Raw genomic sequence first — 16,068 nt, 5'->3', positions numbered from 1 at the left:
CACCCACCCACACACCTGCAGGGCCACAAACAAGACCCAGAAGGGCCCCTCATCACACACATCAGCCGCATGAGCCTGTCTCAGCCTGAAGTGATAGGATCTGATTTGACCCACGTCTTTCTTTTCTATTGCACCTTTAAATATTTCAGAGGAAAACATTTCTAATGTGCACCAGCGATTTTATACGAGTTCCACATAAATATTTAGAGCTAATGACCTAAGGGATTTTAATGAAAATATTTCCAAATACTGTTAGGCTAAATTCCTTGGATTTTTTTCTTTATTAGTTTGGGAAGTCGTTCTTTGGTTCCAGTTGGATGTAGATGTCGACCACTTCTCTCACCCGTGGCCATGGTGGCAATGACATACTAGAGGCCATACATGTAACCCAAGGCAGCAGAGCAAAACCACGCTACGCCATACATGCTGGTCCTATACAACGCTACACAATCAGCTTCTCACGAATATAGAGAGTCCTTCCTGGTGCCATGCAGAACAAACAAGACAGAGGTGACACACACTTTCAGCGAAGAAACACAGCCAGGTGAGGCAGTCACCCCTGAGGGACACCTGCTTGTGGGCGTGCAGTGGCAGAGCGTGGCCCAGGCCCAGAGCAAAGGTCATGGTACTGAACACTGGAAGGTTGTGCCTGACCCTTGGGGGTGGGGTGGGAAGGGAAGGGCCTGCTGGAAGCTGGGACCACAGCGTGGGGGAAACATGGGGAAGGAAGGAAGGAAACTGCCTGCACATGGTGCACGGTGCAGCACTGTGCTACAGGCTATCAGCGATGGGGCATGAGGACAATGGGAATGGTGACGATGGGCTGGAGACACAGAACCTCACCGCAGCTCGGGGACGGCTCCTTCCAACCCCAGCACCTCACCAAGGACAGGAAGTCGGCAATTTTCAGGACAGCTTATGCCCCATTCTACTTTCCCCATTTGCCAAACTCCCTGTGAAAGAGGTAAAAATGCACAAGCTCCATAGGCCAGTGTACTTCATGGGAAATAAACCTCAGATTTTGGAAGATTTGCACCTAGGAATGAGGTATCTTGGAAAAGGGCCCCAAATCTAAACACAAAGCTCAATCGGGTTCTGGGTCCTGTGTGCCATACATGCTTCAGACACCCAGCCCGGGGTCACATGGTGCGGGCTGTCAGTGTCGCACACTGGGACTGTGACTGTCCCACCAGGCCGAGGTGGAGCTCACACTGTGACATCCTGCTGCTGCTGAGAAAGCTCCAGATTTTAGAGCATTTTGGATTGGGGGTCAGGGATGCTCAATCCATGTTTATTTTCTTTACACAGAATATGGTAGAGTTAAAATTGACTCCAACCTTTCTGTAGCATGGAGTGGCTTTAGTCTGAGCTCTAATATTCTTCAAAGCTCTCAGCATCACAAGAGGCCAGTTCTGCCTGCCTGCACATCACAGATACCTCTGGTCCCATGGGTGGGGGTAATGCAGGCCCTCGAATCCCAGCCTCCAGGGAAGGACATGTCATTGGTGTCCCCTAGCTCGGTGGTTAGAACAGGTTTCAAACAAACTGTCCTTGGCCTTCCTCCTCACAGACGGCAGAGTGGCCGGTGGATGCTCATTGGAGTTTTGAAAAGGGACGAGCCAAGGCCCCGGAACAGCTGAGAAGCAGGTTCTGAACATGGAACTGCTCCAGGAAAGTCCACACCAGATGACCTCATACAGCCTTCCAATGTCAAGTTAGAAATATTACACAGATGCAGGCCTAAAACTGCCATTTGGTACTGGGCATGATACACAGAAATGAGACAGTGTGCGACCATGACCTGGGCAGCCAAGGGTCCCCAGAGAGCCCGCTGCTGCTCTGCTCACCTGGGTTGCCGTGGAGCTCTTTCCCTGAGCTCCAGCCTGCACACAGAAACACAGCTGCAGGCATACGATCAAACTCAAAAAAGTAAAAACATGAACAGAAAAGACACTTCCAGAGATTAATTTGAGGCAACAGAAGCCAACAGTTCTACATAAAATTAAACTTCAGAGCAGAGCAGTAATTTTCATCTTTAAGAGTGTTTTACAACTCCTGGGGATGCAGTATTGTGCAGAAATGGTATTTTAATAAGTATTATAAAATGCATGAAATAATTTACAAATGCATAATAAGTGCAAGGGACCAGCCCCAGTGCTACCAAAGGAATGTGCTGCCAATGCAAATTCTGGGGCCCAGACCAGAATGCTGCAGGTGGGTAGGTCCCCCAAGCCCTTGTTTGAACAAGGCCCCAGGGTATTCCGGTGAGAACTGCAGCATGAATCTCTGGCTGTAGAGGTGGACTAATGAAACTGTGGTTAGAGAAGATTTTCATAAGAAATTTTATATTTTAAAATTCTACCAAGTAACTCTTCTAATTCTTTTGTTTATCCTAGCCAGGCAATATGAGCAGATTAAAAATAAAAAAGAGGAACAAAGCACATATCGGCCTTTTGTAAGGCCAATATATATTTTAAATTTTCCTTAGCAAGGCTGTTTTTCTCTATCCAAAGCAAATGTGTTCTATGACAAGTGTGCCACTGTGGGACATGCTCCATAGGAGGGAAACACTCTGACAGCTCAAGTCTCCTGAAGGAAACAGCCCCCATGGTCATGGGTCCTGAGCTGTCAGCCCTCTGACAGCTGAGTCCTGCTCTGACTCCTGCCTGCTCCGCCTCTGTGAAGACGAGGGAGACGGCTGTGCCTTGAGAGCGAAGCACTGGCATCTTGCATGGCTGGCAGAAACTGAGTGTAAATTGGGGTTTCTAAGGAGTCCAGAGTGCGTGTGGATGCCTGTGTAAGGACTGGTAAGCTCAGAGGGCAGGCAGGACCCTGACTCCTGGTTTGGATAGGGCTGGCTTAGAATTGAAGGGGCTACAGTGAGGCACTGAGGGAGGATAAGAAACGACACCAGGTCTCCTTTGGCTGAAGAGGTGAAATGACAACTGGAGACAGCACAGGAGAGGAGAGAGGCTGGGTGGAAGTTCAGACAGATGAGCCAGTCTGTCCACTTCCCAACAAGTCCAACAGGTGTCCAACAGATACATCTGGACAGGATAGCCCAGATGTGGCAAAGGTTTCATTTGTTGGTCCTGAAATACACACTTCTCCCCTCAAAAGGCCTGACTTGTTATCACTCAGAGATGGACATGCTTTTATTCTTCAAGGGAGAAAAATAGCAAGCTTTTAAAAATGCAAAACATACCATCCAGAGAAGATGGTGTGCCCTCTACTCCCTGTTCTGTGTGGGGGCTGAGGGACTCTACTCTCTAAACTCATCAAGTTTGAGACCAGCCTGGGCAACATATGGACCTAGCTTGTCTCAAAATAGAAAATAAAAAAGGGCTTGGAATGTAGCTCAGTGTAAAGGTTTCGGTTCAATCACAAGTGCCATATTAAAAGAGTCTAGCTCACTTATAGTTTAGTCAGTGGGACCTTTCTAAGTGACACACATTCTGAAGGTGTGTGTCCCAAACCGCTGTCCTGGCACAGAAGCCAGGCTGCCTGAGGCCCACTCTATCACAGGAAGTCCCAGGTCCTGTGACAGCAAGGAAATGGCATGAAGACCCTGCCTCTGAGTCCTATGGGGAGGCTGAGCCACTGAGAAACCTCCATCTCGCAGCACACGGTGACACCAGATTATGATAGATCACAAACCTGAGGGCTCTTAGTGGCTTGGTGGTGGCTGGGAAAGCCAGGCTATTGCCTAAGAGATCCCAAATGGACAGGAAGAGATAAGGCAGGGGCAGTGGAAGGCTGAGAAGGACTATGTGAGGGATGTGTCCACCTGTCCATCAGGTGATAGCTGAGAACAGGCCTGGTTAGCCTGGCCTGTTCTGCCACAACTGAAGGAAGCCACATGCCTAAAGCCCTGAAGACACAAATGGTACTGTCACCCGAGGCCAGCAGGATGATTCACCTAAACAGGGTGGGGCCTCAGGAGCCTCTGGCCATGTCCGTACCAATGCATGGAGCCTGAGTCTCAGCAGGGCACAGCCCCAGTCCTGGTTCCAACTTGGCACACAGTCACACTGCCACCGTGTCCTACCTTGGCTCCTAAGTTAAGGCCGAATGTAAACTACCTAGAAAGATTCATAAAAATGGTTCAAAATGTAAGTAACTGGCACTGCTGTTATCTAGATAAAGTGCATCTAATAATGCAAGACAGAACAGCGCAATCTAGTCACATTCTCAGTTGGAACCAGAACAACAACACAGGCCACTCCCTAACCAAATGGACCTGGTCCCTGGGCTCAGACAGTGATGAGCACCTGCAGGGTCCCATGCAGAGGTGAAACTGCTCACACTCTCTTGGGGCACCGCCCCCTCCCCCACATCTTACACACAGAAACCGGATCCTGCCTTTCTGTCTGTACAGTCAATCTCTTCACACTCAGCATTGTTAACCAGGATTGTGCATCCAACTCAGAGAATCCCCAGGCAGAAGAACACTTGATCCTACAGTTGATTCTGCAGCTCTTTCTTATAGTGTCTAAGTCACAGGAAGAGACACCACAGTTCCCAATTCCCTGCTGCCCTCAACATGCTCTGAGAGTGCTGGGGGCCAGGATGATTTTGCATGAGAACAGCTCTGTGTGACATTCTGCCAGCCATGACCACATCTAGTGGCTCCATGAGCAGGCTGGGAATTCCAGTTTAAGAAGTGGGCCCTTCCCAGTGCCAGCCCAAGACACCTCAGGGCGCAGTGGCCCTGCAGAGTGCTGACAGCAGACAGGGTCCACCTGCCACCCTGACAATGCCAAGGACAGACCCACGCCCCCCTGACAGCACTGAGCTCCTCCTCCCTGCCACAAGTCCTGAGTGTGCTGGCTTATGGAGAGGGCAGTGCCAGCCAGGCACAGGCATCTGTCCTACCTTCTGCCTTTGAGAAATGAAACCAGGGCTTCAAGTAACAATGACATTGGACACTGCATTCACAACTCCAGTACGGGATCTCACTATAGAGAAGGCAGCTTTGGGGATGGCTGTGTGTCTCCATGGGACGCATCAGAAAGGCCGAGACTCCCTGAAGGGGCTTTAGCCATGGCTCAGAGCTGAGCTGGGCTGTGCTGCTGTAGCAATGATGACTTTGGAATGGGATGGGTTAGAGAAAGACAACGCAGTCACTGGAGGCTGTGGCCTTCACACAGGGGCTGCAGCAAGCAGTCAGGGGCATGGGCCTCTCCCACAGAGGGAGAAGAGGATCCCTGGGGCTCTGGAATAGCCCAGGGGCATAAGGACCTTTACAGGGGCCTCAATTTACCCTCCTAACCCCTGGGAAAGCAGGTGGCAACAGGTGCTCAAGACGCCCCTGCACAGACTCACCCTGAATCACAAACCTTCTCCAAGTCATACTGAGTCAGCTTAATACCAGCTCCAGATGCCCTTCGCTACCTCCAGAACATTCACACCATCTGGCCACGGGGTGCCACCCACGAACCACCCTGCAATGGACACAGAAGTGCCAAGATCCCCAGGGGCCTCCAAACTGCAGCAGGTAGGGAAGCCCAGCAAGCACCACGTTCCTTCCCATGCAAGGGAAGGGGGATAGAGTCTGACCCGTGCTTCGGGCACAGGAAGGGAGTAACAGTAGCTGACGACTCTTAACAACACACTGTGATAAAGTGACCCCGAGACAGGCACAGTTATCAAGGGAAGTTGCTCCTCAACCGTTTGCTGACAGGGTAACCAACTCACAGGTGATGGGGACCACTGTGTGGCCTCCTGCACTTACCGAAGACTCGCTGTCCCTGACGAGGAAGTCACCTTCCACGCCCCGCTCGTTGAGTGCGCACTCGGCCTGGTGGCGTGTCACGCTGCCGTAGTACCACTCACGGCCCGCAAAGTGCCCGCTGGCCGAGGGCCCCGAGAAGCCGGGGTGTGAGGTGGGCGCAGGGTGCGGGGCTGGCCCGTCGCTCAGCACCATCACGTAGTTCTTGGGGACCAGGCCCACCTGGCCCCGCGCATTTTTGCACTTCCACCACTCGGGGTCGTTCTCGGGCTTCTCAATGACTTCCATGGTCTCGCCCTTGTCAAAGTTCAGCTCCTCCTCGGTGGCCGAGCTGAAGGGGTACAGGGTCTGCACCACGTGCAGCGTGCCCCGAGTAAGGCTCAAGCCAGGGGCCCTGCGCGGCCCGGGCATCCCGGGGGCTTCTGCGGCTGCCGTGTCCACTTCCTCCAGGACATAATTGGATGGGAACCAGCCCACCTGCCCGTTGAAGCTGCCCCGCCACCAGCCGTCACTGCACTTCTCCATGACGGTGACACGAGAGCCCTTCACCAGGGACAGCTCGTCCTCACGCTCGGCCACATAGGCGAACTTGACGAAGGCTGGGATGCTGAGGTCGTAGATACGGTCGGCCGCACCATTGGCTGGGAACTCGGCATCCGTGCTGGGTGTCGGGGACGTGTCCCGTGCACTGGGCTTCCTTCGAGTCCTGCCGAGGCCTGTGGGGAGACAGCGGGCTCAGTGTGTGTGGGACCTGGGCTTGGGGGACACGCAGGCTGGGTCAAAGCACCATGCAGAGACTGCCTGGGACGGAGAGAAGTTACTCCGGGTGAGGCTAAGCTGAGCTCTCGGCCACCCATACGCAGATCACCTGGGACCCAAAAGTGACCAGAACTGTGCAGAGTTAGGGAAGGATCACCAGTGTTAGCTAGCGATGTCCCGGGGTCCCTCAGATAAGAAAGTCAGAGATACAATGAGGAAAGTTCAAGTCTTAAAGAACGTATTACAGTACATGACATACTGCCATGAACGCGCTCATCCCACTGCTCCTGCCACTCTCTGAAGCAGCTTTACAGTCCCCTCCATGTCTTTGTGAGGTGTGATAAAAAACTCAGTGAATGCTGCTGCCAAGCCCCAGCCAACAGGAAGGAAGGCTCTGAAGAACACGAAGCTGTGTCCTCATCTACCTTACTCACCAGGTCTGGCGCTGTGTGACTTCTGACTCTTCCCAAAGTCAGAACAACTTTGGAGGGTTTTTGTTTTGTTTTGTTTTGTTTTGTTTTGTTTTTAAATGATTCAGGACATCAAGGCAGCCAGCTGACAGTGCAACTAGGGGCTCTCAGGAAAGAGGACTCCAGGGCTGCTTCAGGAAACGGCAAGGATGATGGGATCAGTGAGTTCAATGTGCGGGGAGTGTTCTGAGGGGGATTCATGGTATTACTGTGATACATTTTTTAAAATGTAAACATTCACCATGGGTTCAAATCACCTCTCAGAGAAAGGCATTAACATGCTCTGTGGCCTTGCTCTGGGCAGACGGTGGGCCTGCGGAAGTCACAGTCCTGCACCCTGAGCAGTCAGCTCTCCAGAGCAGCAGCAGGGCCGTGCCCTCCACCCCACCCTAGGCCCAGGCCTCTAGCATGGAAGCCCAGACCTTCCCTTCTGCACTTTGTTCTCAAAAAGCAGCCAACCCTCCCATAACAGACTTGATGTGTGAGTTAGAAAACACGAGCTGCCATGGCAAATTGAAGGCATCATTGCTTAGATGGTGATTCCAACCCCAGATCTACTGTGTCCCTTTTGGGCTGGATGTGCTAGAGGTTGGGGTGGTGAAAAGCCCTACACATGCTTTAATCCAGTTCTGACCCCCAGCACTCAGAGGCAGACGCATAGAGCATCCCTGAGGGGAGAACCAGGACATCCGGGTCTTGGCCTGCAACCCTCCCCGGAGGTGGCCACTCGCCTGCCAGCACAGCCTTTGCCCAGTCCACAGGGAGGATACACAGGTGTCCTTCTCCCTCCAAAAGGACACCAAAGACTTCTGGGGCACCTTACCTCACTCTCTCCTTCTAGTCTCAAACTGGAGGGAAAATGGTTGGTCTTCACAGCCAATGTGGCTTCCACGGCCTTGCTTCTGGGCAGGGCTGGGAAGGACTGAAGCTGCAAGGTGGTCATCCTCGCCTGGGAAGAGCTGACCCAGTGCCACAGCTGGGTTCGAGGTCTGCAGCCTGGGACACATGCCTAGCTGCAGCCTGAGCTGGCAGCACCCACACACCAATTCATCAAGCAGCAGCTTCCAAGGCCACGTCATAGACTGCACTGAGCTATGCCCCCAGCTCTCCATCCCATCCCTTGAAATGCTGAGACATGGTTTCAATAAGTTGCCTGTATTACCCAAGCTGGGCTTGAAGCTGCGAGCCAGTTTTCCTGCTTCAGCCTCCCAGACCACTGGGATCACAGACACATGCCACCATGCCAAGGTCAGAGAAGGGACTCTAAAACTCCTGCTCGAAGGCAGGGGAGCCTGAAGTCACCACGCAGGTGAAAAAACCCTCTTGACATCACTGCTATGCCCACATGGCCTGGACCAGGGAGCACGACTTTTAGGGAGACAAAGATGTCAAGAGAGAACACCTGGAAGTGTTATTTGGTGGATCCTGTTGAATGTATGGGCAACTAAAGCACCTGAAAGAGTCCTGGAAGGCTCAGTACTCAGCTGGGCATAAAGCCCCAGGCCTGGCAATAGCAACTGAGTGCATGTGGGGCCTGGGGCCACCACAGGGTGCCACCAGCACCCTGGAAGGGACTGATCTGTGACTATACTACGTTACTGACCTTTTCCCAAAACTAATGTGAGCTCACTCACTCATGGAGCCACAGGGTTCCTATGACACCGGACACCCGGAGAGACTTTGCCGAGAGTGAGAGGGGGATAGGCCCAGACAGCCTCCTCCCCAGGAACATCGGCCCTCTGCACACCGAACCTTGGTGCAAAACCACCCTACTTAACTCTACTGTGACATAAACAGCAAGCCCAGCCCCGCATAGAGCTACATCAGCTGTGACTGTCAGTCTCTGTCCCTAAACGGTCAGGTAACACCATAGCCTGGCAGCCACAGACAGCTGCTTCTCCTGGATACATGGGGAGGTCCAAGGCCAGGCCTGAGTCCTGCCTGCTTCCTTCTGAGCCCTCCACCCCACTCCATAGCCCACCTTGTGTCTCCCCCGTGTCCTCCTGAGATTGGCCCATGGGGGTCTGTGTCCTGATTCCCTCTGCCTCTGCAGTGCTGGGCAATGAACACAGGGCCTGGTCCATGCCAGGCAGGCAGGGCATCCCAGCAACAGCCTCAGTTCTTACAAAACACCAGTTATGCTGGGTGGGGCCCACCTCAGTGATCTCCTTTAAACTCCTCCTCCTTTGAAAGGCATTCTGCAATGCTGGGGTGAGGGCTTCAACACTTGAACCTCAGGGAGACAGCTCCAGCCCCAGGACCACATTCAGAGGAGGCATAGGCAGAACGGAAAATGCTCTGGGGACAATTGTTACTGTGCATAGGAACCAGGTGGGGCTTTGTATTTCATTTTGCTCTGAATTCTATTTTACCAAGAGGACCAAAGTCTTCTTCAAAGACCCTTGGCTTTAATCCCAGGGGTCCACCATGGGGGTCCAGATGGCCACAAGGACAGTCTGCCTTCTGGGCTTCCAACACCTGGGAGAGACGCTCTCCACTGCAGCAACACCACCTGGAGCTGCTGCTACAGTGAAGCTCAAGGCTGGAGATAGTGAGGGACTCCGAATTCCTGCCTTCTGTGTCATCTGAGTCCACACAGCAGCCCTGGGAGGAGGTCAGTAGCATCCCTGTTGCTGCAGGTGAGGAAACAGGGCTCACCCAGCAGGGTGCCCAAGGGAGCCTGTGTGACCCACAGCAGCCGAGACACACAGCAGAGAGCAATGCTGTGCAGCACAGCTTGTCTTTCACAGAAGATGCCCACAGTCTGAGCAGGGTGTGGAGCCTGTCCCCATCCCTTGCCCTCCCAAGCCACAGAAACATGCCCTGATTCTGCAGCATGGATCTGCTGTGCAGGTGGTTGTGGCTGAGGTCTAGGACTGGGGTGATCCTGCAGGCAAGGGACAGAATTGCTCGGCAAAGGGGCCCCCTGCTCCCCTTCCTTCATGCTCTTAGGGCCATCTGAACACAGAAGGTATGAGATGTCTCTGGGGTGGGGATTCTAAGGCCTTTGCTGGAGATGGGGCTCAGAGACAGCAAAGACTTCTCACATTTACCTTCATAAAGAGATGTGCTGGGCTGGGGCTTGGAAGTGGGCACTGACCTAGCACTTGGGGTGGGGGGTCACAGGTTCATCCCAAGCACCAAAAGAGTCCCAGTATTTAAGACCAAGGAGGAACTTCAAGGGTCCCTGTGTCTAATCTGTCCTGGATGTTGCAACAAACTCCAAGGAGTGGGTGGTTTATGAACATCAGCAATTTCTTTCCCAGCCTGGAGGCCCGAAGTCCCAGATCCTGGCTCACACCAGATGGCTGCTGGCTGCGCCCCCATGGTGGGTAGGAAAAGGTCTCTGAGGTCCTCTGTTAAAGGGCACATCACTGCCATCCCCAAAGGATCCATTCTCCATTCTCCCTTGAATGGAGACTGGGTTCCAGCATGGGAACTGGGGAGGCCATTGAGGTCAGCCCACAGTGGCCTGGCCAGGGATTCTCAGGCTGCAGCCCTGGGGTCCCTGTGTGTACTGCCCAGGGAACTGGGGGTGGGGAGACAGATCTGATGTCCCCCAGGCTTCCTCCCCAGTACCCCTTGCAGTGGCAATGCTATGTGCTCTGCTCAGGCGCCTGGGGTGAGACAGTGCTGGTCTCTGAAGGGCACCCACCTGGCCGTCCCAGGTAAGGCTGACAGCATGGACCCAGCTCTTCGGAGCCAAGAGCCATCCATGGGAGGTGACCAAGGTCTGTGAAGGACTCAGCTTGCTGCTATCACAGGAAAGGCCAACCACAAAGTAGGCGTTTAATAATAATAACAAAATAAAAAAGTGTGTACTGCAGGGTAGAGAGTTCTTGTTTTGTGAGCAGACAGATGGCGCTGTTCTAAGTGGCAAATGGCTGAGTTGGATTTAGAGGTAAACCACACTTGTACTTTTGTGATGATTTTTTGGCATCAGGCTATTAGATCCCTGATCCAGAGTTACATTTTTATTGATGATGATAATAAGCACATTTTAACTTTCCTGAATAAGATTACAGAGATTAAAGGTTGAGTTCTAATAAAAGCTTGATTATGTCATACATTATTAATGTTAGTAATTTTAAAGTCAAAAATTTTTATGTACTCCTCTCAAGATGAAGGGATGTTATAACAGATGCCTTTAAAATGTGCTCCGGCTGTCATCTTCCAGCTGGAGTTCTGGAGATTGAAGACAAAACGTCAAATTTGATCGTTCCCAAATGTATTCTGGTGGATTCGTTTACCCAGTAAGCTTAAATTTTAGGAACTCTAGGCAAAATAATTAAAATTTTTTGTTACTGATCAAATCCATAACATAAGGCAGATTTATCCAGAAAACTTCTTTGAACTTAAAATGCTTTTATGCTAAGTTACAAATAGTGATTATGGGGCTCTAGTATTAAAGTCCACTAAAAGACAATGAAAGCCTTTGTTATCAATGCCAGGGATGTGAGGGAATGTGCCGAAGTTCAAAGTGACCCAGCTTATTTTCACACAGGGGATGAACTCAGCCTCTGGTGCCTTTCCAGGACACTCTAGGTTGACTGAGTTTGCATCTAGCTTTTCAGGTAGGATCATCTTCTACTGATTCAGAGAGGGTCCACACACAAAGACTTATCATGAAAACACTAGAACAGGTAAACAGATAAAACTTAAATTTACTAACCCTAAGGATTTGGGAACAGGTGACCTCGGAAAATTACCACGGTCTAATGTCCCAACCTAGCCAGTGCCCTTTATCCCATCTCCTTTCTTCGAGGTCCCTCCAAAACTCCCCCATGCCTGCTGGTTTCAGGGACCCGGGAGGCTCCCATCTGCACGGGCTGAGCAAGCCCCGAGACCAGGCTGCAGGCACAGGAAACACTGTCCCTTGGAGCCGGAGCCGGGAGATGCCACCTGCACCTGCAGAGTCCTGAGGAATGAAGGGGTGGAGGTGGGCAGGAGGAGGCTGGGACGGACAGGCAGGCAGGCAGGCAGTTGCCCCACAGCAGGAGTGGAGCTGTGGAACTAATGTTCTCTCAGTGACATGACCCAGCTTTCAACTTCCTTTCATTTTTCTTTAGCTACATGTGAGCTGACTTTCTATCATATCAATGAAGAGCCTGAAAAAATAAAACTGTCCTTCACCCATCCTCTCTCCTTCCCTTTACCTCCTTAAAACGTGCCAATTGCCAGTGCCAGGCTAGAGTTCATCTGAAGACTTCTATCACGTCTAGTATGTGCACCCCATTGTGAAGCATTTCCCGGAGGGCCACACGAGCTCCCCAGTCCAAGGAGACGGAGCCACTGGATGGGAGGGAGGGCAGGCACTGTGACGAGGACAGGACTTAGCACCCAGGCTGGCTGGGTGCTGCACCATGCGTCACATCCCTGCTTAGGTCCATCCTCTAGAGGCAGATGCACCAGGAGAGCCCCAGGCTCAGGGGTGGGGCCGTCAGGCCCACAGGAACCCAACGTCATGTGGGTCCCCGGTCCCTGTGCGGGTCTCTGAATCTGAATTCCCATCCCTGCTAATAAGAAAGCCCATTCCCTGTGAAAGACAAGGAACACAAACATATATCCAGCCTACAAACAAGAAGCAGAGAATATTCTCACCAATATCAAAGTCAAATGGTAACACAGATGCCAGTGGAAATAATTAAAAAAACCCTTTTCATTATAATTTTTAATGAAAGATATATATTTAGTACGTCTTGACACATATACCCGGTATAGGAGCTCAAGCAGTTCTGAATATGCAAAAGAGGTATGAGATGCTGCCTGGACAGGAAGTGTCGATCCCCCAGCGATGGCTCAGCGCATGCACCTCCATGCATGCTCACAGTGCCGTGGCAGCTAACACGAGACAGAAGAGCCAGACGAGCAGTGGTGAGCGCCACGTGGCTGGCGAGGGCAGCTTTCTCAGACAGGGTTTCATCCCAGCTTTCAGCCTGCCTCGCTCTGGACCCTAGACCCCAGGAATCCTATGGCCCTCTCTTATCCAGCTGTCTTTATGGGGATGCAGGACATAGGTGACACTTGTGGAGCTGTGACGAGAGCCTGCCAGCTGGGGAAAGCAAAGCACCAGTACAAAGAAGGGCACCGCTGTATATGCAGCTGGTGTTGGATCCGCAATTGCTGGGCTGCAGACTGAGCAGACTGGGTGACAAGGAACCTGCCTTTTCCCAAAATACTCCCAGTGTGAGAGGCCGGGACAGGGACAGGGGAGACATAGAGAGAAATGCTTGGCCCGCCTTGGAAGCCTCCTTTCCGAGGAGGGTGGCGGAAGGGCTCAGCAGTTCACCTTTGGCTCTGGGCCAGGCAGATGGAGGCGCCCCATCCTCTGAGCTCCTGGGTGCTTCCCATTTGTCCTGCTCAGAGGGGATCGCAAAAGTGCCTGGGCTCTGAGCACTGTGGCCTGTGGAGACAGTGCCTGCTGAGGGTTCAAGGGTTTTCCTCCTGGAATTCCTGTGAAACAGCACCAGCCTGGCCAAGTGGCTGTCTGATAGTGCCGAAGCCCTGGGCCTGTGACCTCCGGGCCCTTCCAGGATTCACCAGGCAGCAGAAAGGAAACAGTGAGCTTTGTATATTGGGGTTGAGGCCACCATATAAGATCCACCAGGGGGTCCAGTGGTCCCACTGGGCATCAAAATGCCAGTTTTTATACCTAGTGCATTTTTTTTTAATCACAAGGTTCAACCCAGGCACAGTGGACAGCCATACACCCTGCTGGGTGTGCTACTGGGTTTGAAAGGAACAAATCACCCCATATTATTGCTGGGCTTCAGCCCTGGGTATTATGCATGCTTGGCAAGTGCTCTGCTCCTGAGCTCCATCCCTACTCTTCCTATTTTACTTTGAAATGGGGTTTCAGTAGGTTGTCCCAGCTGGTCTCGAACATGCCACCCTCCTGCAAATTAGAGGTTCATTCAATGTGAAGGAGAACAAGACAACTACAGGTCCATCCTTACTTTATGCTCCCCTCACAAACAGTTGTACACCTTATAAATCAGCCAATCAGTCACTGTGTCCCTAAAAAACCCCAACTGAGGAGTCCTCACCAACAGCCCCCACAGTGTCGCTTGCCTCCTGGAAGAAAAACAGGTAGTTTTGGCTCTGAATGGACCAGGAGTGGCCCTGGGGCCCCCTCAGGTGAGACCTACAGATGCCTCGCTAGTGGTGTGCAGAATCTGGGAGTGCAGAAGCACAGGAGGGATGCTGGACACAAGGTGACACTGAGAACACCCCTGCCCACCTGCAGGCTGGGCTGCGGCCCCCACCAGACCCCTGCCCAGGCCCATGGGGGCCCTGGCCACCTGCCTCTGCAATGGTGGCTGTGGGGCAGAGATGGTAGGAGAATTGGCCCTGCAGCCAGCACCAAGTCCCCACAAGGGCCCTCCACACCTCGCCTGCTTCTAGGAGCAAACACCCACACTGGGAGAGCAAGGAACCTTTCAGACACATGTCCAGGACCTAAGGAGGGTGGGCACCATAGAAACACAGTCAGAACACTTAAGAAGACTTCCTGCTTATTCCCAAGCATTTGTGGTTTTTGGTCCTCTGTTCCTATACTGAGTTCCTGGAGTGAGGAAGGGGCGTCCATCAGGAAGCTGAAGCAGAGTGAGATAAGAAGCTGAACTCAAATTGTGGGTCCTGAGAAGTACAGTCCATCACCTACTGGGGTCCTAGATAGGCTTCAAAACCCAGGGCTGCTCAAGCTCCTTCTGTAACTTGGTGTTTTAGCCACAGAGAAGCTGTGGGTGTCCTCCATGGACTGATACCATCTTCGATGACGTGTAGCACCCAACCCAGTGTCGGCACCATGTACACACTTTGGGAACAGTGACAGAACACAGCCCACACACACTCAGCACAGACACAGATACAGGCACATTTGTTTCCCAGTGACTTCCCATCTGTGCATGGTCAGTGGAGACTATGGTGTGAACTACAGACACCGGGGCCCTCAGTGCCAGACTCGATGTCTGTCCTTTCTGGGGACATGACCATGGCATTCAGCATGGAGCCCAGCAGACACAGCTGCTTGAGTATCTGCATCCACGATGAGCTCCACACCACTTCACCATGGTCTTCTAAGGTGCGGACCAGTCCCCCACTTTTCCTGGGCTCTTTTGGCTTCTGCCCTGCTGGTAATCTTTTCAAAACAGTCCGTTTCTATTTTCTAATTATCCTCCCACTAATCTGCTGTGAATTGTTTTACATTTGGGTTCTGAATGCTTGGGAGTGTACAACATACAGAAACAAATTGGATTTATTCCGGGGGGCGGGGCTGGTGTGCGGCCACCCTGAGTTTCCATAGTGTTTGGGCAACGCACATGACAGCTGCTTCCATTCTAAGTTATGGTGTGCTCTGTTTAATTCCTGCTCACACAATGGCAGATAATCATAATGCAGCCAAAGTGAATGTAAGGTGGTATAGATCAGGCTGAGAACCCAGAGGCCCTGGCTCATGTAGCGAGATCATTGGTGAACAATGTATTGGAGAAGCCGAGCTTTTAAAATAAGACTCAGAAATCATGGGTTTTTTGTGGTTCTATTTTTTTCAGTAGTAGGGGTGAAATTCAGGGCCTTCACGCTGAGCTGCATCCCCAGTTCTTTTTATATTTTATTCCGAGACAGTGTCTCACTGTTACTAAATTTCCCAGGCTGGGCTTGAACTTGCAATCTTCCTGCCCAGCCTCTCCGAGTGCTGGGATCAAAGGTGTGCGGAACTGTATCTGGCTGGATTTCTTATGTGAGTAGAAACTTTTTAAGGAGAAGGGTTTTAAGTCGAAGTTTGGCTTGGACTGCTTGATGGTGAAGTGGCTGCCCAGGACGATTCAGTTTAGAAGCGTGTTTCTGTGACGAGCCCGATGACTGACAGGAGTCCTCCGGCTCCCAAAGAATATTCTACACAGAAGAATGAAGGACTCTGAGGGCAAATGCACCATTTTCCCGCTTCTCCTTTTGCATGATTTATAGAAACAAACACTTGAGGACCTTGAGCTGAGCGTCACAGCTGCTCAGGAGCCGGAAAGTATATAAACTGCACACAATTCAGTAAATCTCATTCCAAGCCGGTGCAAGGATCGGAACCCAATCTTTTCTGATTTTTTTTTTTTT

At 51.9% G+C, this 16,068-nt stretch overlaps 1 protein-coding gene across 4 annotated transcripts in view; it reads right to left on the bottom strand.

Annotated features, from left to right (window-relative positions):
• Nucleotides 1-16,068, bottom strand: part of Nck2 (NCK adaptor protein 2) — a 118,622-nt gene that overhangs the window by 9,717 nt on the left and 92,837 nt on the right. For all 4 annotated transcript variants that reach the window (XM_033761737.1, XM_010644975.3, XM_033761738.1 and 1 more), the window contains one exon: nucleotides 5,735-6,447. In XM_033761737.1, coding sequence (XP_033617628.1) covers nucleotides 5,735-6,447 — 713 coding nt within the window. The remainder of the gene's footprint in view (nucleotides 1-5,734; nucleotides 6,448-16,068) is intronic.

Source organism: Fukomys damarensis, unplaced genomic scaffold (genome assembly GCF_012274545.1).
Source record: "Fukomys damarensis isolate Sample0158 unplaced genomic scaffold, DMR_v1.0_HiC HiC_scaffold_9, whole genome shotgun sequence".
NCBI lineage: Eukaryota > Metazoa > Chordata > Mammalia > Rodentia > Bathyergidae > Fukomys > Fukomys damarensis.
The sequence above is the reverse complement of the archived record's forward strand: the minus strand, read 5'-3'. Positions and strand labels throughout refer to the sequence as shown.